Below are 18,231 nucleotides of genomic sequence, written 5' to 3' on the forward strand. Positions count from 1 at the left end.
GTGAGCAGTGTTGGTGATCGCATGCAAGGGATTCAACAGCATGTGTGTCATTGTGCGCACGCATGCAATCCAACCCATTCAACACACTCACCAAGATGAAGACAAGAAGCAAGTCCAACTGGAGTTGAACATGTACTTCGACAAGTTGATGTGCATGACCACCAACACACACTTGAAGATCAACACAGACATTATGCATCAATGTGTTGCCGGTTCAACAACATCCAAGAAGACCATGTGCATGTTAGCAGACGAGTTGGATGAAGGCGTTGAACCAATGCATCAGTTGCAACAGAGGCAAGAGTTCACTTCAGCGAGATGTCACCATGAGATGCTTACACACCATCATGGATGACCAAGCTTAGCATCAGCTCACTAGCTTCACCATCACAGGCATGCCAAAGAGTTGGTCTCACCATAGCGGACCGAGTGTCAATGATGTCTTGGAAGGCTTGCTCAAGCCATGTTGTTTCACATGAGTACATGTGCATTGTAATGTTGAGTCATGTCAAGTGTAAGTCAAGTGTCAACAGTTGGATGTAACAGTCACAGAGTAGGTGAAGAGTCGTGAGGGTAGTTGAACTGTCACAAAGAGGAATTTCAAGGGTCACCCCACCCTTTTCTATAAATAGTCCCTCATAACTCATTGTATAGGCTTTTGGTCAACCAAGCTTCTACTAAGACTATCTTGAAGAAGACTTGGACAATATCGTAACGCGCCTTAGCTTCTCCACTACACGGAGCTAGTACATCTTTTTGGAGGAGCAGGTGGATGTGGTTGTAATGTTCCACTGTTCGGGCTCGCAGGTTTACATGGATGTATTGTATGATTGTGACTTACACTTCTTTATATAATAAGAGCGAGTACATTTTCATGCATATGTTGTTATTGTAGTTGGACTGTTCCAGTTGCCTTAATAATATATGTTGTTTAACTTACGTACTTGTGTATGAACTGATTTGTATGCAATTATATGAATCTTGTTGTTAATGTGTTGCATATGTTATTAATGTTGTCATCGTCCATGTCGACTGCTCTGCCAGACATCAGACAGACCTTTCTCATGAACCTTGCTATATCAATCATCACACTCATCTCAGACTGATCCGTGAGTGTTGTTCATGTTATCTTACCTTGTATGTTGTGATTTCCGCATCCAAGTGGACTACTCTACCGGAAGCAATGCATGTCCTTTGTGTGGTGTGTTCCTAGCCGAGTTGGGACTGATCCCTTTCAACCTAGAACTCACCTTTGCCTTCCTCTCCCTTGGAAGTGTTGGAACCTCTCGTACACATTCCTTGACTCTCTGCATCAGTCACACCCTTGCTACTGACAGAGTTATCTTACTTGCCTCTATGCGACATCACAGTCAAGGCATTACCTTATGACCCACTGCTGGGACTCCTACACCAAACGGTCTGAGGTCTAATTGGGACTTCTTACCGGGGAGATCCCCTTGACATGTTGGTGGGTCCTGTTATCACCCCAAGGAACTCTCCTATGTTGTAGTTCAGAGATGCTCGGGAACATTACAAACTCAACTTAATGTTGGAAATGGATGAATGGAAGGAATGATGCTTGTTCAAGCTAGATAACCACTTCTACTATGCTTAACTTCAGACATGCGTGAACACCCCCAGACTACAAGGCTTTTGACCACCAATTACTCACAGTTCAGAGATTGGGTGAATATGGAGAATACTGACCACACCAGCAGATGCACAAGACCTTGTGATGGCCGGTTGCAACCAGTAAAGAGGTTTGAAAATCTAATTCCCTAGTGTACAGACAAGATGACAACTCTCTGTCACTAAGTGAAAAGAACCCTAAATAACACATTCACTAATACATGCAAGAATTTAACACAGAGGTAGGATGACAGCTCCTCTAATGCTAAACATCAAGAGTTCAGGAAAACTGCATATCAGGCACAACCTAGAATAGAATAGAAATGGAAAGTGAGCAATTAACAACAAAAGAAGCTTATATTAGCTTAAAATGAAGATGAGACGATGCAAGTATCAAAGTAATTACATTCTCCAGAAGTTGAACCTTACATCAAAACAACAACCATCAACCCTGATTACATCTTGTTTCTGGGTATATATAGAGTTTCATTACAAAGGTGCTCGACCATTCTAAGTATGGAGGGGTCATAATTGACCACCAACTGCTTTAACTGCTTGATGGAGTTTCTGGTGCATTAACTTGCTTCAGTGAATAAATCCGATTTTCTCAGATGCTCTGTTGTACTAGCGGGCAGGTGGAGTGCCGTGTAGAATGAAATCCCATAACTGTTAAATGCATTCACCTGCTCGGGCTCCGTCTTTTTCCTTTTCGGCCATGCTGTCCATGGAATGTAGCTATTGAGAAGCAAATGCGCCGGGTACTGGTAACTGGCCACCTTCGTCCTTCGGGTGCTTGAAACAGTCAAGGTACATGACCTACAAAGCGGGTGGGACAGTCGGATGGAGGAGTAATATCGGCCGTTAGATTGGGCGGATTGACAGTGGGATTGCTAGGCAAGGAATACCAGGAGATATGGAAGCGAAGTGGACACAGGCCGTTGGATCTCGGGGGGACGAATCCAACGGTCATCGGGCGTCGAAGATGCTCATAGTTTATCGAGCGGGAAGGGCAGTTTTGGCAGCAGGCGGTATTGATCGCACCAGCGTTGGGTGTTGGGCGATAAAGGTACAAGGGCGCACGATACCACTCAGGGTGTGACGCGTGGCAGTGGAAACCGCTCTCCATCGCGCGTTAACGGGCTGTCACTTCACAGGCGCGGGAAGAGCGAACGTCGTCCGATCGCAGCGGATATGATTGGATGGTGGGGATTTAAATCACACGGATTTCGTCGGATGTGACAGGGAAACATTGGATCGGGGGTGACGGAGAGCGACGGTTGAAGTCACGGCAGTGGGAATTTGCGAAGGCGCGCAGTTATATGGGGTATAGGTTTTAGCGCTTGGGGCTTAAGAGTGAGGGCGCTTTATATGATTTTAACCAAAAAGCAGGATAAATGGAGATGGCGGGAAGGTGAGAGAAGAGAAAAGGGGAGGGCAACCGTTCAAGGCCTTCTTCGAGCACGACCCGGGGCCAAGTTTGTTACCAACCTTTAGAACATTGATGTCATAAAGCAGAGCTAACACTGGCTCCTTCTGGGGATGAGATCCTCCCTGTGAGGTCTCAAGAACTGCAGATCATTGCCTTTCCTGTGAAAACCAAATTAGCAAAATTTCCTAGTGTTCCATTGGGCATGGAGTCTAACTAAGCCTATACTAAAAACTGATAAAATAACATATTTACAACCTTAAGGTGAGGAGACCTTAAGCAACATAAATTTTCAAAAACCACCCATTAACTAGGCCATCAAAAATTGTTTCCCATCCCATACTTTGTAGTATGAAGGTATTGTTCCCTTGGATCTGAGAAATGATAAAAGGCCCTGTCCAGAAAGCATCAAACTTCCCATGGTTGCCTTTCTTCTCTTTCAGTGCATCCCACTTAAGAACTAAGTCTCTAACCTAAAAGTTATCTATTTTTGTACTTCTATCAAAGGCTTCATTAATCTTCTTCTAGTGTGCCACGGACCGTTCAACCAGTTGTTTTCTGATTTGATGTACCTTTGCTAAATCAGTGATCCTTCTTACCATGTTCTCTTCCTCATTCTGCTCTTCTTGCAAGAACTTTGCCACAAGGATGGTTAACTGAATTGAGAATATAGCCTCGGTGCCATATACCAGCTTGAAAAGAGAATTCCCTGTGGATTTCTTGGTGGTTACTCTGTCAATCCACAGTGCATACTTGAGTTTAGAATCCCAATTCTTTTTGTTGTCTTCCAGCAGCTTTTTAATTATCCTTATCAGGCTTTTGTTGGAAGATTCTGCTAGACCATTGCCTTGAGGGTAATATGAGGTGGAATGAACCAGCTTAATGCCCATTGAGTCACACATGTCCACCAATTCTTTTTCCCTAAAGGCTGCTGCATTGTCTGTGATCAATTTATGTGGACAACCAAATCTGGTGAAGATATTCTCTGTCAATAATTTCATGACCACATTATGGTCAGCCTTTCTGGTAGGGATGGCCTCAATCCATTTAGTGAAGTAATCTGTGGCTACTAATATCCATCTGTGCTGGCCACTAGAATGTGGATTGATTTCTCCGATGAAATCCAAGCCCCACTGCTGAAAAGGGGCACTAGCATGTATGGGTTTTAAGGGCAGGGACTTCAGTTGCTGCTTCCCTTCAAATCTTTGGCAACTGTCACATGATTTGATGAATGAAAAGACATCAGTAAACAAGGTGGGCCAAAAGTACGCAGCTCTAAGGATTTTGTGAGCTGTAGTTTTCCAATAATGATGCCCTCCACACAGGCTGGAATGAAACTGCTGCATGACTTCAATGGATTGTTCTTTGTCTAGACACCTCAAAAGAACTCCAGAGGGGTCCCTCCAGTAGAGCAGGTTTTCATGAATGCAATATTTGGCTGCCCTGAGCTTAATAGTTCTGGCTTGGCTTGAACTAAGGCCTGGAGGAATTTCTAGCTTCAGCAAAAATTGAGCTATTGCAGAGTACCAATCACAAGAAGCTAAATTTTCTACCAATGACTGATTTTTCCCTGGTTCAGCTGTTTCTTCTTCTGTTTGACCATTCTCTGAAATCGTGCTCATGAGATTTATGTCCAGCGTTCTACAATTTTCTTCTGCCATCAGTCTGGCAAGGCCCTGACCTCTGACCAGTTTGGTGGGCTTCAATTCTATGTTAAATTCAATAAGCTTTGCAATCCATTTAGCCCTTCTTCCATCAACATCAGGCTGTGTTAGAACATATTTTATTGAAGCAGAGGGTACATATGCAATTATCTTGGAATGTAGAATGTAAATTCTGAAAGCTTTCAAAGACTTGATAAGAGCATATGCTTGTTTTTCAATGATATCATACTTCAGCTCAGCATCCCTTAATGTTTTGCTGAAAAAAGCCACTGGATGCTCTGAGCCTTCTTCATCTGCTTGCAATAAAACTGCTGCAAGGGTGTCTTCAGAGGCAAATGAAAATATATGGAACTCCTTGCTGTAATCTGGACTTCTTAAAGTGGGAGCTTCCATAATAGCTTTCTTAATGGACTCAAAGGATCTTCTTGTTGCATTAGTCCATTTGATCTCCGACCCCTTTTTCAACATGGAGGTAATATGCTTTACAAGTTCTGCAAAATTTGGGATAAACCTCCTTACAAAATTTATCTTGCCCAGAAAGTACTCGATATCTTTCTTTGACCTTGGGACAGACAATGTTTGTATTGCTCTTACTCTTTCTGGGTCAATTCGGACACTTGCAGCAGAAACAACATGTCCTAACAGCTTACCCTCTTCTAAAGCAAACTGTGACTTTTTAGGATTGACTGAAATCCCAAACATTCTGCACTTCAGGAACACTTTCTTCAAATGCTGCAAATGGTCATGATGGCTGCTGGAGTACACGGTTATATCATCTAGGTACATAAGGACAAACTTATCCTTCTCTCCCACAAATGCTATATCCATGGCTCTCTGAAAGGTGGCTCCAACGTTCATCAACCCAAAAGGCATCTTGGAATACATAAAAGTGCCCCAAGGAGTGGTGAATGCAGTCTTTTTTTGGTCATCTGGATGTACGGCAACCTGATTATACTCTGAAAATACATCCAGGAAAGACATTACTTTGGCCCGTGAGACTTTCTACAGCGAATGCTCCATCTTAGGTAGAGGATAGTTATCTTTTCTAGAACATTTGTTTAAGTTTCTAAAATCAACGCAGAGCTTGATTTCTCCACTTTTCTTCCTCACCATTACCAAATTGGCTACCCATTTTGAATATCTGAGAGGGCTATGATTTTGGCAGCCAGTAACTTCTTGATTTCCTTTTTAATTAGAGGAAGGAAAAGGATTTATTGGTCTCAGCTTCTGTTTGAAAGGGATGGTATTTTTCTCTAAAGGAATTTTATGCTGGATGATCTTTTTGTCATATGTTTTCAGGTCACTATATTCCCAGGCAAAGACATCAGCAAATTGCTTCATTAAATTGCAGTATTCAGCACTCTGGGCAGCAGACAGATGGGTGGACAAATTTATATATCTTGGTTGTCCTGGACTCCCTATATTATGCTTACAGACTGCAGATTGGTCTTCTTTTTGGGCAGCCTTATAAGGCACATCATTTTGGTCAAACAGCTTTTCTAATGGAACCAGACCCTTAGGTATATAATTGTTGGGCAGTTGGATAATGCTATCTTTGCCAATTTTATTTCTAATCTGGGGCTGGGGACTTTCTTCCAAGGCTTCATTCTCTTGGTCGATTTGCATTTCGGAAAATTCATCAATGACTCGCAGACACTTATTTATTTCATCATCATCTTCAAAAACTTTCCAATGCTGGACATTATCAAGCAAGGATGGTCTGTATTTCATTTGAACTTCGTAAACTAGTCTGGGAGGCATGGGAGGGATAAACATGCTAACAAACACAGCAAGTGAATCGGTAAGCTGATTTTTTACTCTAGGGATATATGAGATACAAAAATTGTCAAAAGAATCTTTGAGTCTCCATACCTCATCTCTGTATGCTTTCAGCCTTGGGTGCTTTGCTTGGAATGTTTTATTCACTTGCTGAATGATAAGATCAGCATCTCCAAACACCTTTATGTTTCTGATTCCTCTGTCTTTGGCTGCATTGAGACCCAATATCAGAGCCTCATACTCTACTATATTGTTGGTAACTTGAAAGGCTAGCTTAAAAGACAGATGTGTGCTTTCTTATTCTGGAGATATCAGCACCACCCCTGCTCCTGCAGTCTCCCTAGAACATGCTCCATCAAAGAACATTTCCCAAACCTGACTTCCTTGCTCTCCCTCGGCCTGATTCACTGGTTTCTTGATCTGCATTGAGGCCTTCTGGGATTCTTCAATTTGGAGAATACAAGCTCCAAAATCAGTGTCCACAGCATAAATGGGATGATTAGAAGGGTTCTTCTCATCACTGGTGATGTAGGCCAGTTGTGCTTCTCTGTACAGTCTCCTTCAAACACTGGGACAGTAGCATAAGATAAATCATTCTATAGTGTCCCACCTAGTCTCTTAATCCACCCTTTGGACAACAGCATGCCAAACTTGGGAGGGACATCTGCTACCACAATATCCATAATCATACTCTTTATGGGCAACTGAGTGAGGGTAATGGCCAGGTCTTTGATTAATCCTAAGCATTTTACCTTTCTTGAATCAAATAAAAATAAGTCATGATATGGTCTGGTGATATCAAGGCCTAACTCTTCCATGACAGCTTTAGGCATCAAATTGTGGCTGGCCCCTGTGTCTAGCAGGCAATTGTGGAGGATTTTGTCATGAATGGTCAAGGAGACATAAAATGATGGAGAATTATCATCAGCAGGTTCAGTCATTGGGCTAAGCACAACTGCAGGCTTATCATCTTGCAAATTGACGTAGTCAGTGGGGTTTTGTGAGGCTTTCTGCTCAAGAGCATCAAGGATAGGCTTTCTAAAAACTTCACTCTTTACTAGTTCTATCAGAGGTACAGATATTTTTAACTTCTGGACTTCTGATTCAAAACTGAAAGGGGAAGGGGACTTGTCAGGACCTCTTACCTCTTGAGCTGGTGCTTTGAAGATGACTGGATCAGCTGTTGGCTTCTTCTATCTAATATTTTGTTGCTCTGTTTGGACAGCAGCTCTTTGGGCACGGTTCTCCTTGACATTGTTTGCTTTTGACCTTAGATTATATCTTTTCTATTCATCAGTCTGCAGAACAGCCTCTCTATCCCACTCTTGACTGGTTTAGTCCTGTAGTAATGATTCTTCATATGCAGTTAATGTCAAAAAGGCAGCACTGCCTTTATCTTCCATGCAATGGATTTCATCGTCTTCTTCAAACTGCTCCTCCTCCATGACTACATTTTGGAAAGGAGCTTTAACTTTTTGTTCTTCATTTGTCTCTTTACCCCTCAGAATGATTTGCACTTGTTCATTTGCTCTTTTGAATGGATTTGGATTTCTTGGAGCAAATGTGTTTGGAAGCCTTGCTTTTCCAGAGCTCTGCTCAACTTTTAGCTTAGATATCTCAGCAGCCAATGACTCTATCATTTTAGACATCTTATCTAATTTGGGTTCTAAAGATGAAGCAGAGGAAGAAGAAGCCTCACCTCTCTGCCTCCTTCTATCAACATGACTTTTGAGCTTTTTTGCAGCCATGATATTAGATTCTACCTCTAGAGCTGCATCCTGCATTTCAGCTAGAGTGGCACATCTTCTTTCTCTCAAAAGCAGGCAGAAATCAGAGTCAAAAGCATTAGCATAAGTGAGTTTGGCAGAGGTGGGGGTAGGCTTTACTTTAGCTGGTATCTTACTATACATACAGTTAAATCTTTTATTAAAATCAGGCAATGATTCCCCATTCTCCCTCTTTAGGTTTCCAAACTTTGTATGGTAATAGAGCAGATCTTTCCTATCCCCCCATTGCTTCAGGAATGCATCATCCAATGCTTCAATGTCTGCTATGGACCTATGGGGCAATTCTCTAAACCACTTTCTAGCCTCTCCATCAAGGCTTTGGACAAACACTCTCATCCACACATCATCTTCACTGATATCTAAGTTATCAGCATAGCTATAAAAAGATTCAAGGTGTTCTTCAGCTGTTACTCCCTCTGTACCAGTGAATTTGGGCATATATTTCTGATATTCTCCTGCAGGCATGGAATTCAAAGGAACAAGCAAGACCAGGGGTCCATACCTAGCAGCTATGATTCTTTCCATCTTCGTGGGAGCTTGTTGACCTGCCATGACTGGGATAGGTGGAAGGATACTGGCAGCTTGAATAGTAGGGAACAGTGAAATGGATGACAGGGACAAAGGAATATGATGGACTGTATGGGAGGCTTTCTTTGGACTGAGATCCAAAGGGGAACTGACTGAACAAGGAGCTTTATGAATCTCTGAAGGTATTTCTTTACTAACAATGCTAGGCTCTAAATCTTTAAACTGTATATCCTTAGCTATAATTTTCTCTTGCAGAGATACATAAGACTTCTTAGGTTTACCTGATCCCGATGCCCCTTTCTGTGATGTTTTCCTTTGCTTAGCAATCTTCTCAGGGTCAGACACTGAGTCAGCTGGTGTTTTCTGAGGATTTCTCTGGGTATGCTTCACAAACTGACCCAGAATTGTAATGTGGAGTCGCCAAAGGTTGGTCCTCCAGTAGAGTCGCCAGATAGATGATTACAACCAGAAATGTGTCCAAACTTTTTCTATCATCAAAGCGTGGAACTGTGTCGTTTCCCAGGGACGCTGAGCTTCAATCTCCTCTCCCCGGCAACGGCGCCAATTAATGTTATCACCCCAAGGAACTCTCCTAGGTTGTAGCTCGGAGATGCTCGGGAACATTACAAACTCAACTTAATGTTGGAAATGGATGAATGGAAGGAATGATGCTTGTTCAAGCCAGATAACCACTTCTACTATGCTTCACTCCAGACATGCGTGAACACCCCCAGACTAAAAGGCTTTAGAGCACCAATTACTCACGGTTCATAGATTGGGTGAATATGGAGAATACTGACCACACCAGCAGATGCACAAGACCATGTGATGGCCGGCTGCAACCAGGAAAGAAGTCTGCAAATCTAATTCCCTAGTGTACAGACAGGATGATAGCTCTCTGTCACTAAGTGAAAAAAAACCTGAATAACACATTCACTAATACATGCAAGATTTTAACACAAAGGTAGGATGACAGCTCCTCTAATGCTAAACATCAAGAGTTCAGGAAAACTGCATATCAGGCACAACCTAGAACAGAATAGAAATGGAAAGTGAGCAATTAACAGCAAAAGAAGCTTGTATTAGCTGAAAATGAAGACGAGACGCTGCAAGTGTCAAAGTAGTTACAGTCTCCAGAAGTTGAACTTTACATCAAAACAACAACCATCAACCTTAATTACATCTTGTTTCTGGGTATATATAGACTTTCATTACAAAGGCGTTCGACCATTCTAAGTATGGAAGGGTCATAATTGACCACCAACCCCTTTAACTGCTTGATGGAGTTTCTGGTGCATTAACTTGCTTCAGTGAATAAATCTGATTTTCTCAGATGCTCTGTTGTACTAACGGGCAGGTGGAGTGTCGTGTAGAATGAAATCCCATAATTGTTAAATGCATTCACCTGCTCGGGCTCCATCTTTTTCCTTTTCGGTCATGCTATCCGTGGAATGTCGGTGTTGAGGAGCAAATGCGCCAGGTACTGGTAACTGGCCACCTTCGTCCTTCAAGTGCTCGAAACAGTGAAGGTACATGAACTGCAAAGCGGGTGGGACAGTCGGATGGAGGAGTAATATCGGCCGTTAGATTGGGCGGATCGACGACGGGGATTGCTTGGCAAGGAGTACCGGGAGATATGGAAGCAGAGTGGACGCAGGCCATTGGATCTCGGGCGGACGAATCCAACGGTCATCGGGCATCGAAGATGCGCGGAGTTTATCGGGCGGGAAGGGCGGTTTTGGCAGCAGGCGGTATTGATCGCACCAGCGTTGGGGGTTGGGCGGTAAAGGTACAAGGGCGCGCGATACCACTCAGAGTGTGACGCGTGGCAGCGGAAACCGCTCTCCATCGTGCATTAACGGGTTGTCACTTCGCGGGCGCGGGAAGAGCGAACGCCGTCCAATCGCGGTGGAGATGATCAAACTGTGGGGATTTAAATCACACGGATTTCGTCGGATGTGACAGGGAAACGTTGGATTGGGGGTGACGGAGAGCGATAGTTGAAGTCATGGCAATGGGAATTTGCGAAAGCGTGCAGTTATATGGAGTATAGGTTTTAGCACTTGGGGCTTAAGAGTGAGGGCGTTTTATATGATTTTAACCAAAAAGCAGGCTAAATGGAGATGGCGGGAAGGTGAGAGAAGTAAGGGAAAAGGGGAGGGCAACCGTTCAAGGCCTTCTTCGAGCACGACCCGGGGTCAAGTTTGTTACCAACCTTTAGAACATTGATGTCATAAAGCAGAGCTAACAGGTCCAGCGCCGTCAACAGTTTCAATGAGAATGTTTAAGAAAATAAAACAAGAGTCAACAATACAGGAATTGCAGAAATTAGAGTATATACTTGTCCATACAATAGACACCATTAGAACTATACCCAGATGTAAGGATAGCCTCGATAGGTAAACTGTGAAATAAAGGAACGTTCTAAGTTGCAACGGAAACATTTCAAACTCAACAGTAAGTACACTTCAGAAGGAAGAAAGCACAAGCGGAATCCATTACCAGAGAGAGAATTCCACAGAGGACCAGAGACCAAACCCGCTTATGGCAAATGCAACAAAAGACCTGTTTCCTCATCCGGATAGAGCTTAGATCGGTGGGCAACCTCTCCACTGTCCGATTTGGGAAACGTCAGAGCATCATTGGTGCTGCGCTCTTATCCACGCAAGAAGAATCAGCTGGAAACCACGGCAAAAGCTCCAGATGCAGTGGATCCGCAGTCCTAGGGCAATGAACCGCCCAAATTAAAGAATTTCATTAATCACTAAAAACAGTTGTCATACTATGTAATTATAAGGTTAGAACTAAGTCATGCGACCTAAGTTTACTTAGGAGTAGTTGAATTAGTATGAGGTGACTTGTATATCATCGCAGAACCTTAGTTATTAATACCATAGATCTTATAACTATGCCACTGTGCTGCAAAGATACAAAATTAAATAAGTGGTGCGGTATTGATAAATCTTTTTGTTTATATGTTGAAAGACTAAATCAATGTATTGTCATATAATTAAATTTAACAAAAAAAATAAGAATTTTATTATGGGTATGTGACATCTCCCTTGTACTAAAAATATATTTTTTATTCTTTTTTAATTTCTCCTATTTTATATCTCTATATAAAGTTATGCAAAATTAAATTACAATAACCAATATTATTTATTATTATTATTATTAGTTTTTTAATTTAAATTATTATTTTATTAATTTTTAACATAATATTATGTAACAACATCTCTCTAATACTCTCAGCATAATAATATATTTTTCAAACATATATAATATTAATAAAAATATTACAAAATGAATACAATTTCTCAAGTAAACACTTTATGTTTTATTTTATTTAGAAGTATATTTTTTAATTAATTTTGTTTAAAATCTGATAGGTATGTGTTAGAATGGGAGATAGTGATTTGTTTTTTTTATTTAATTATTTTATTTATATATATATATATATATATATATATATATATATATATAAAATTGATAATTTAATAAATATTTGTTAAAATTGTATATTTAAATTATAAAATTTACACAATTTAAATGTTTAAAAAAAAATAACTATCTAAATGTGAAAAAAAAAATGACAAATTTATTTACATAAGACAATGTAAATAATAAAAAATTATAATTTAAAAAAAAAATTATATTATTAATATGTTACAATTAAACTAATTTCTTTTCAATCACTAATACATCCATACAATTAAACTAACTTTTTTTCAATCACTAACACAACCATATAAGATGACAAATTTATTTACATAATACAATTTAAATAATGAAAAATTATAATTTCAACCATATAAAATGACAAATTTATTTATATAGTACAATTTAAATAATAAAAAATTATAATTTTTTAGAAAAAATTATATGATTAATATGCTACAATTAAACTAACTCCTTTATAATCACTAACACAACCATATAAATTAAATAATCCCTAATAATTTCAATTTTTTTAATAAACCTAAACAAAATGATACAGCCGTATAAAATAAATAATGCCTAATAATTTCAATTTTTTTAATAAACTTAAACAAAATGATACAGCCGTATATATTTAATAAACTTAAACAAAATGATACAGCCGTATAAAATAAATAATGCCTAATAATTTCAATTTTTTAATGAACTTAAAAATCTATAAAAATAAGAAAACCCTTCTGAAACATCCTTCATTCCTGAATAAAATTAGTTTTATAATAAAACTCATATATATATATATATATATATATATTAAATTATATCACTTTATTAAAATTTCTGCTTCCTTTCTCTCTCCAAATGATTACAAAATTCCAATCAGCGAAATGGGAAGAAATTAGAAGATATCTGAAACTAGTAGCTACCAGCTACCAACATATATATAATGAATACAAACAAGTTACAGTTACGAGAGTTGATTAGCTTACTCCCTACAAACTAGTTACAGTTACCAGAGTTTGATTAGCTTACTCCCTCACTGAATAGATTATCACAACGTGTCAATCCAAGATATTGGATAAAAACCATTATTGGAATACAAACACAATAACTATCAGAGTCAAGCCTAGACAAAGTATTAGCTGGAATTACAGAGGAAACGTAAGCAATCCCTCACTTGGGGGGAAGGGATGAAGAAGTGGTGGAGGAAGAAGACTTGAAGGAATTGGCAGGAGAGAATGGGGATGGGCCAAGGGAAGAAGACTTGAAGGAATTAGAGGGCGAGAACGAGGAAACCTTGAAGGAACTGGAAGGAGAGAACGAGGAAGTAGTGGGGGAAGAAGAATTGAAGGAGTTTGAAGGAGAGAAGACTGGGAATTGGGCCTGCCTGGGGCTTGTAAATGATGGATAATCAGTATATCCTTTCACCTGTTCGGAACTGTAAAATGTTGAGCGGTCGTATTTGCTGAGCTTAAGTTGCATGGCAAAGCGTCTAGGCAGATCGGGATTTGATATAAACAGACGGCCGAAGGATATCATGTCTGCTTTGCCACTTCGAATTGCAGCAATGGCGGTGTCCTTGTTAAATCCCCCGCTACTCATGAAGGCGCCCTGGAAATTTTGCCTCAGCATGCTGCACAGTTTTCTCTTCTTCGCTTTCTCGTCCTCGTCTTCGGCTTCGTCCTCCCCTTTCAGGCCTTCGCGGGTGAAGCGAGGCTCGGTTATGTGCAGGTAGGCGAGGGGCTCCTTCAGTTTGTTGAGCTGTTCCACCATGTAGAGCCCGAGGGCCACAGGGTTTGAATCTGTGGCGCCCATGTGGTCTATGATGGGGGAAAGCCTTATTGCTGTCCTGCCTCCACCTATTTCTGCACTCACGGCTTCCAGGATTTCGAGGGCGAATCGGCATCTATTTTCGATGGAGCCTCCATATTCGTCTGTTCGGTCATTGATTCCGTCTTTCAGAAACTGGTCTATTAGGTATCCATGAGCCGAGTGGATTTCTACTCCGTCGAACCCTGCACAGCAAATAATCAAACACTTCTGTAAAATGGCCGTAGCATAAATCTTGAACTCAGATTTGAGGTCCATTGAAAATTTCATGCAATCTTTTCCCGAGGTTTCCACTTCAATTATTCCAAGATGGCTATGGAATTGATGATAAAAGTTCAACTAATTAGCACAGACTCAACTTCATTTGGATGTGAAAGATATACTGGTTGTGAACCTTTTACTGGTTAAAAGCTTTGAAGCTAAATTATGGATCCAGGTTAGTTCTGCAGGGGATCTTACTACTTAGAATTGAAAGAATATTATGCTTCTCTCTGAGTAGTAAGAAGAATTCCCTTTTCTCAATTCAATAAAAGCATCGCATTTCACCATATAGAAGATTTCAGTTTAGCCATTTGATTAAGAACCTAAGGTGTTTTTTTTTAATGCAGAGGTTTTGCTTCCATGCCTTGAGACTTTAAGCCACTAATGACAGTATAGAAAACTTTGGTTGTATGCAAAAGCCCATTTTGATATTTTGGTTAAGAATCTGTATCCAGGGTTTTGCATTGATACGGAGACTGGCATTTTTGGAAAACTTCTTGTTGGAGTGTCACACGCACCTTCTTAGTAATTAGTAATCAATTACGTGCACTAAATGTCAGCCCAGGAACATGGTACTAACCACTCATTCAAGATAATAGTAAGGGTTGGAAGTTTACTAATGAAGATAAGAGTAAGGGTTGGAAGTTTACTAATGTCAAGATAAGAGTAAGGGTTGGAAGCTTACTAATGTCTGTCGTTTTTAGTGTAATGGAAAATTTCAACATCCCATCAAAGCTTGGCCCAAGTTTGATTCCCCGAATTACTGTTGGAGGGGTATTGAAGTAATACCTGCAGTTTTTAGTTTAATGGAGAATCTCAACACGCCATCAGAGCCTGGCCCCAAGTTTGATTCCCCAAATTACTGTTTGGGGGTTGAAGTAATTGTCACACTCAGCTCATTAGAAATCAACAAAACTAAATACCTCTAATCTCAGAAGTCAATAAATTTACAGGTACAAAGGAAAAGGGGACGAATTCTCTTTATCTGAGCGGTAAAATTAAACTTTACCATGAATCTGCTTTTAGATCAAATAAAATCAAGGCAAAAGATGGTAAGAAGAATTAAAGGTAGCATTCTATGTTAAAAAAGCAGTATTCGAAGGCTTTGCAGTTGCTTTCTTTTCAAGAGAATCAGATAGCAAAATAGATGAACTGAATGAAAATACTAGGCTTAATGTTGGAAGAAGAATGAAATACAGGCAGTATTCTGTGAACCAAATCACAGTAAAGCTTTCAAAGTTAGGTAACTCTCAAGTTGATATCTTTCAACAGAATCTGATTTTCAGGTGAAATGAATGAAAAAATCTAGACCGATAGATTATTCCTCGAACAAGAAGAAATTAGGGGGCAGTATTCAGTGTTCAAAAAAGAGAATAGTGGAATTTTTTTAGAAAACTTGTTCATACAAGAAAATTGTTTGCACAAGGAATACGAATCCGAATCCAAACCCAGATGCCTTTCTGGTCAACTTCTTTTGAAAGATTGAATATTATGAAATCAGACATGCCAGAAACAGGGAAATCTAACAAGAATCCTTAAAGCCATAAACTCTAATTTCTAACAAAATGAAGAGACAACTGACTTTAGTTCTGGTCCATTTCTTTGTGCAAAACAGTATACAAAATCAAAGCTGAGAACATTGCTAAGTTTTGATCTAGGTGGTGCAAAATCATGTTAAACAGCATACAAAATCAAAGCTGAGACCATTGCTAAGTTCTGATCTAGGTGGAGCAAAACCATGTTAGAGTAAGGGTTGTATTGAACAATTCAAGACTCTGAAGTTTGCTTGCAAGTTGTGGAGAGATAGAATTTGTATTGGCCTTTAAAATCTGCATTCAAAGGAAGAAGATGAGCTTAAAGCAAATTCTAAGTAATTTTGCTAGAGAAATTACCATCATTAAGAACATTGAAATGGGATCAGAGCAATGTAAAAATGCCCCAATAACCAGAATTTTTCCCACTAAAAGAGTTCGCTTCTCCGGGCACAACGGAGGACAAAAGCACACTGCCGAACATCAAAAGTTAGTTAGGGCCTGAAGCCTAACAGGAGAAATTCAAAGATGTATACCTGCTGCCATGGCATTTCTGGCTGCCAGGCGAAACTGATTGACGATCCCAGGGATTTCTGAGGTCTCAAGGGCTCGAGGTTTGGAATAGTCTCCCCGGTTACCGTCCGGCATCAGGATGGTCCAGCCATCTACGATGGGTTTGTCTGTAGAAGATACAGGGGCTCCTCCATCGGGCTGATAAACTGCAAAAAAAATCACATGACCATGTGCCATTAACACTGCGAATTGTTCGGAAAATCTCCAACAGCAACTGACAATGAGAAAAACAGAAAACAGAGAGGAGATTTTACCAGAATGGGACGCTCGGCCAACGTGCCAGAGCTGACAGAAAATGATCCCGCCCTTCTCGTGCACGGCGTCCACCACTTTTCTCCAGCCTTCCACCTGCTCCTCTAAGAATATCCCGGGCGAGTTCGGAAATCTAGTCATGCACAGGATCTCTCATAAATCACCATATTCATTCTTCTTGATCTTGAAAAGTCTGCAGTGAAGAGTAAATAACTAAAATACAATTACCCGATGCCTTCTCTGCACACTGCCGCGGCTTCAGAAATCAAGAATCCGCCCTTGGTTGTTCTCTGAGAATAAAACGTGACATGGGCTGGCTGGGGAACGTTGTTGAGCGCTCTGCATCGAGTCACAGGCGCCAAAACGACCCTGTATTTGTCCACTGATTAGTCTACCAGTCACATCCATGGCAGACAAAACCGAAGACAAAAAAATTTGGCGAGATGGGTATGGGGAGAAAGTGGGTACCTGTGAGCAAGCTCGAAAATGGAAAACTTAAAGGGCGACAAAATATCAGGCACTGTAAACTCCGCCGAGGAGGTCGTATCAGTTGATTCCTCTGCTGTTTTCTCTGTATTTGGAAGAGGGTCAGCGGATCCTTGTGTTTTCTGCAACTCTTCGCCCAAATCTACATTACTCGTTGCCATTGTTGACAGAAATTTTGTGGCAGCGTCAGTAGATAGAGAGATAGAGTTGAATAAATGAGCCAATATGCGTCATGAGAAGCAGTGAGGGCATTCCTTCTGTTGAAGTGCAGATGGGCCATGCTTTTATCGTTTAATGAATGCAATTATATTAAGCAGGAACAATATAGAGTATAATGCACGTTGTCGCCTACTTGAGGAATATTAAAAGGACTTAGCCATCACTCGATCCTTCCCTAGGTAACCTAATTTTGCTTTTGCACAGTGCATGAGCTCTTGACAAATGTCATGTCATATTCGATTTCACTATGTGGGTTTGGGTTATTATTTTTTTATCATGCGAAAACTTATTATAATTTAATTTTTAATTAATAGTAAGAATAGTTAAATGTGAATTTATTTTTAATTTTATTATTATTTTATAATAGTAAAATTTATTCTAATTTAATTGTTAAGTAATAGTAAAAATAGTTTGGAAAAATATTTCAGAGGTCGTGGTCTAAGAAGAGAGCTTAAAACCCTAGCAATGGAGGATAGGCGCAACAAGGTTTGGGAAGGTGACAGTTATAGCAGGGAGGTTGTACACTCTAGAGCTGGCGAGGCATGGAGTGGGGTGTCAGGGTAGAGAGGGCACTTGGAGAGGAGTTGTCATGAGGACAGAATTTTGGGAATGGTGCGAAGGCAAAACGAGGGTTTAGGGACTTGGGAGGATGGAGGCAAGGTTTAGTTTTTTGGTTTTGGCTTACCGCTGCGCTGCCGAGAGTAAAAGCCAGCACGCGCTCGCTAAAGTGAAACTGCATTCCGAGATACGGGGGTTGTTAGAAACTGTGAACATCAGAAGGGAACATGGTCAACCATCGATATTCTATTGATCTGGACCCTAAGCCTGGG

The 18,231-nt window shown here is 40.4% G+C and overlaps 1 protein-coding gene across 1 annotated transcript; it reads right to left on the reverse strand.

Annotated features, from left to right (window-relative positions):
• Nucleotides 1-13,154: 13,154 nt before the first annotated feature.
• Nucleotides 13,155-17,496, reverse strand: LOC149258560 (12-oxophytodienoate reductase 7-like). The gene is made up of 5 exons (XM_089415515.1): nucleotides 17,165-17,496; nucleotides 16,925-17,065; nucleotides 16,699-16,829; nucleotides 16,408-16,590; nucleotides 13,155-14,263 (listed from the first exon to the last, which is right to left on the reverse strand). Exons 1-5 carry the CDS (start codon nucleotides 17,341-17,343, stop codon nucleotides 13,422-13,424), a joined length of 1,476 nt encoding a protein of 491 aa, XP_089271641.1. The 5' UTR covers nucleotides 17,344-17,496; the 3' UTR covers nucleotides 13,155-13,421.
• Nucleotides 17,497-18,231: the final 735 nt, after the last annotated feature.

The sequence above is a fragment of the Pinus tabuliformis genome, chromosome 6 (genome assembly GCF_031772625.1).
Source record: "Pinus tabuliformis cultivar Carrire ecotype Pingquan chromosome 6, CPIR1, whole genome shotgun sequence".
Taxonomy (NCBI): Eukaryota; Viridiplantae; Streptophyta; class Pinopsida; order Pinales; family Pinaceae; genus Pinus; species Pinus tabuliformis.

Excerpts from the sequence above, each read along its gene's own strand:
- LOC149258560 (XM_089415515.1), bottom strand. The coding sequence starts at position 17,343 with ATGGCAACGAGTAATGTAGATTTGGGCGAAGAGTTGCAGAAAACACAA. Across the intron at positions 17,066-17,164 it reads ATTTTCGAGCTTGCTCACAG|GGTCGTTTTGGCGCCTGTGA; the intron begins GTACCCACTTTC and ends GGACAAATACAG. Across the intron at positions 16,591-16,698 it reads TGGCCGAGCGTCCCATTCTG|TTTATCAGCCCGATGGAGGA; the intron begins GTAAAATCTCCT and ends TTTTTTTTGCAG.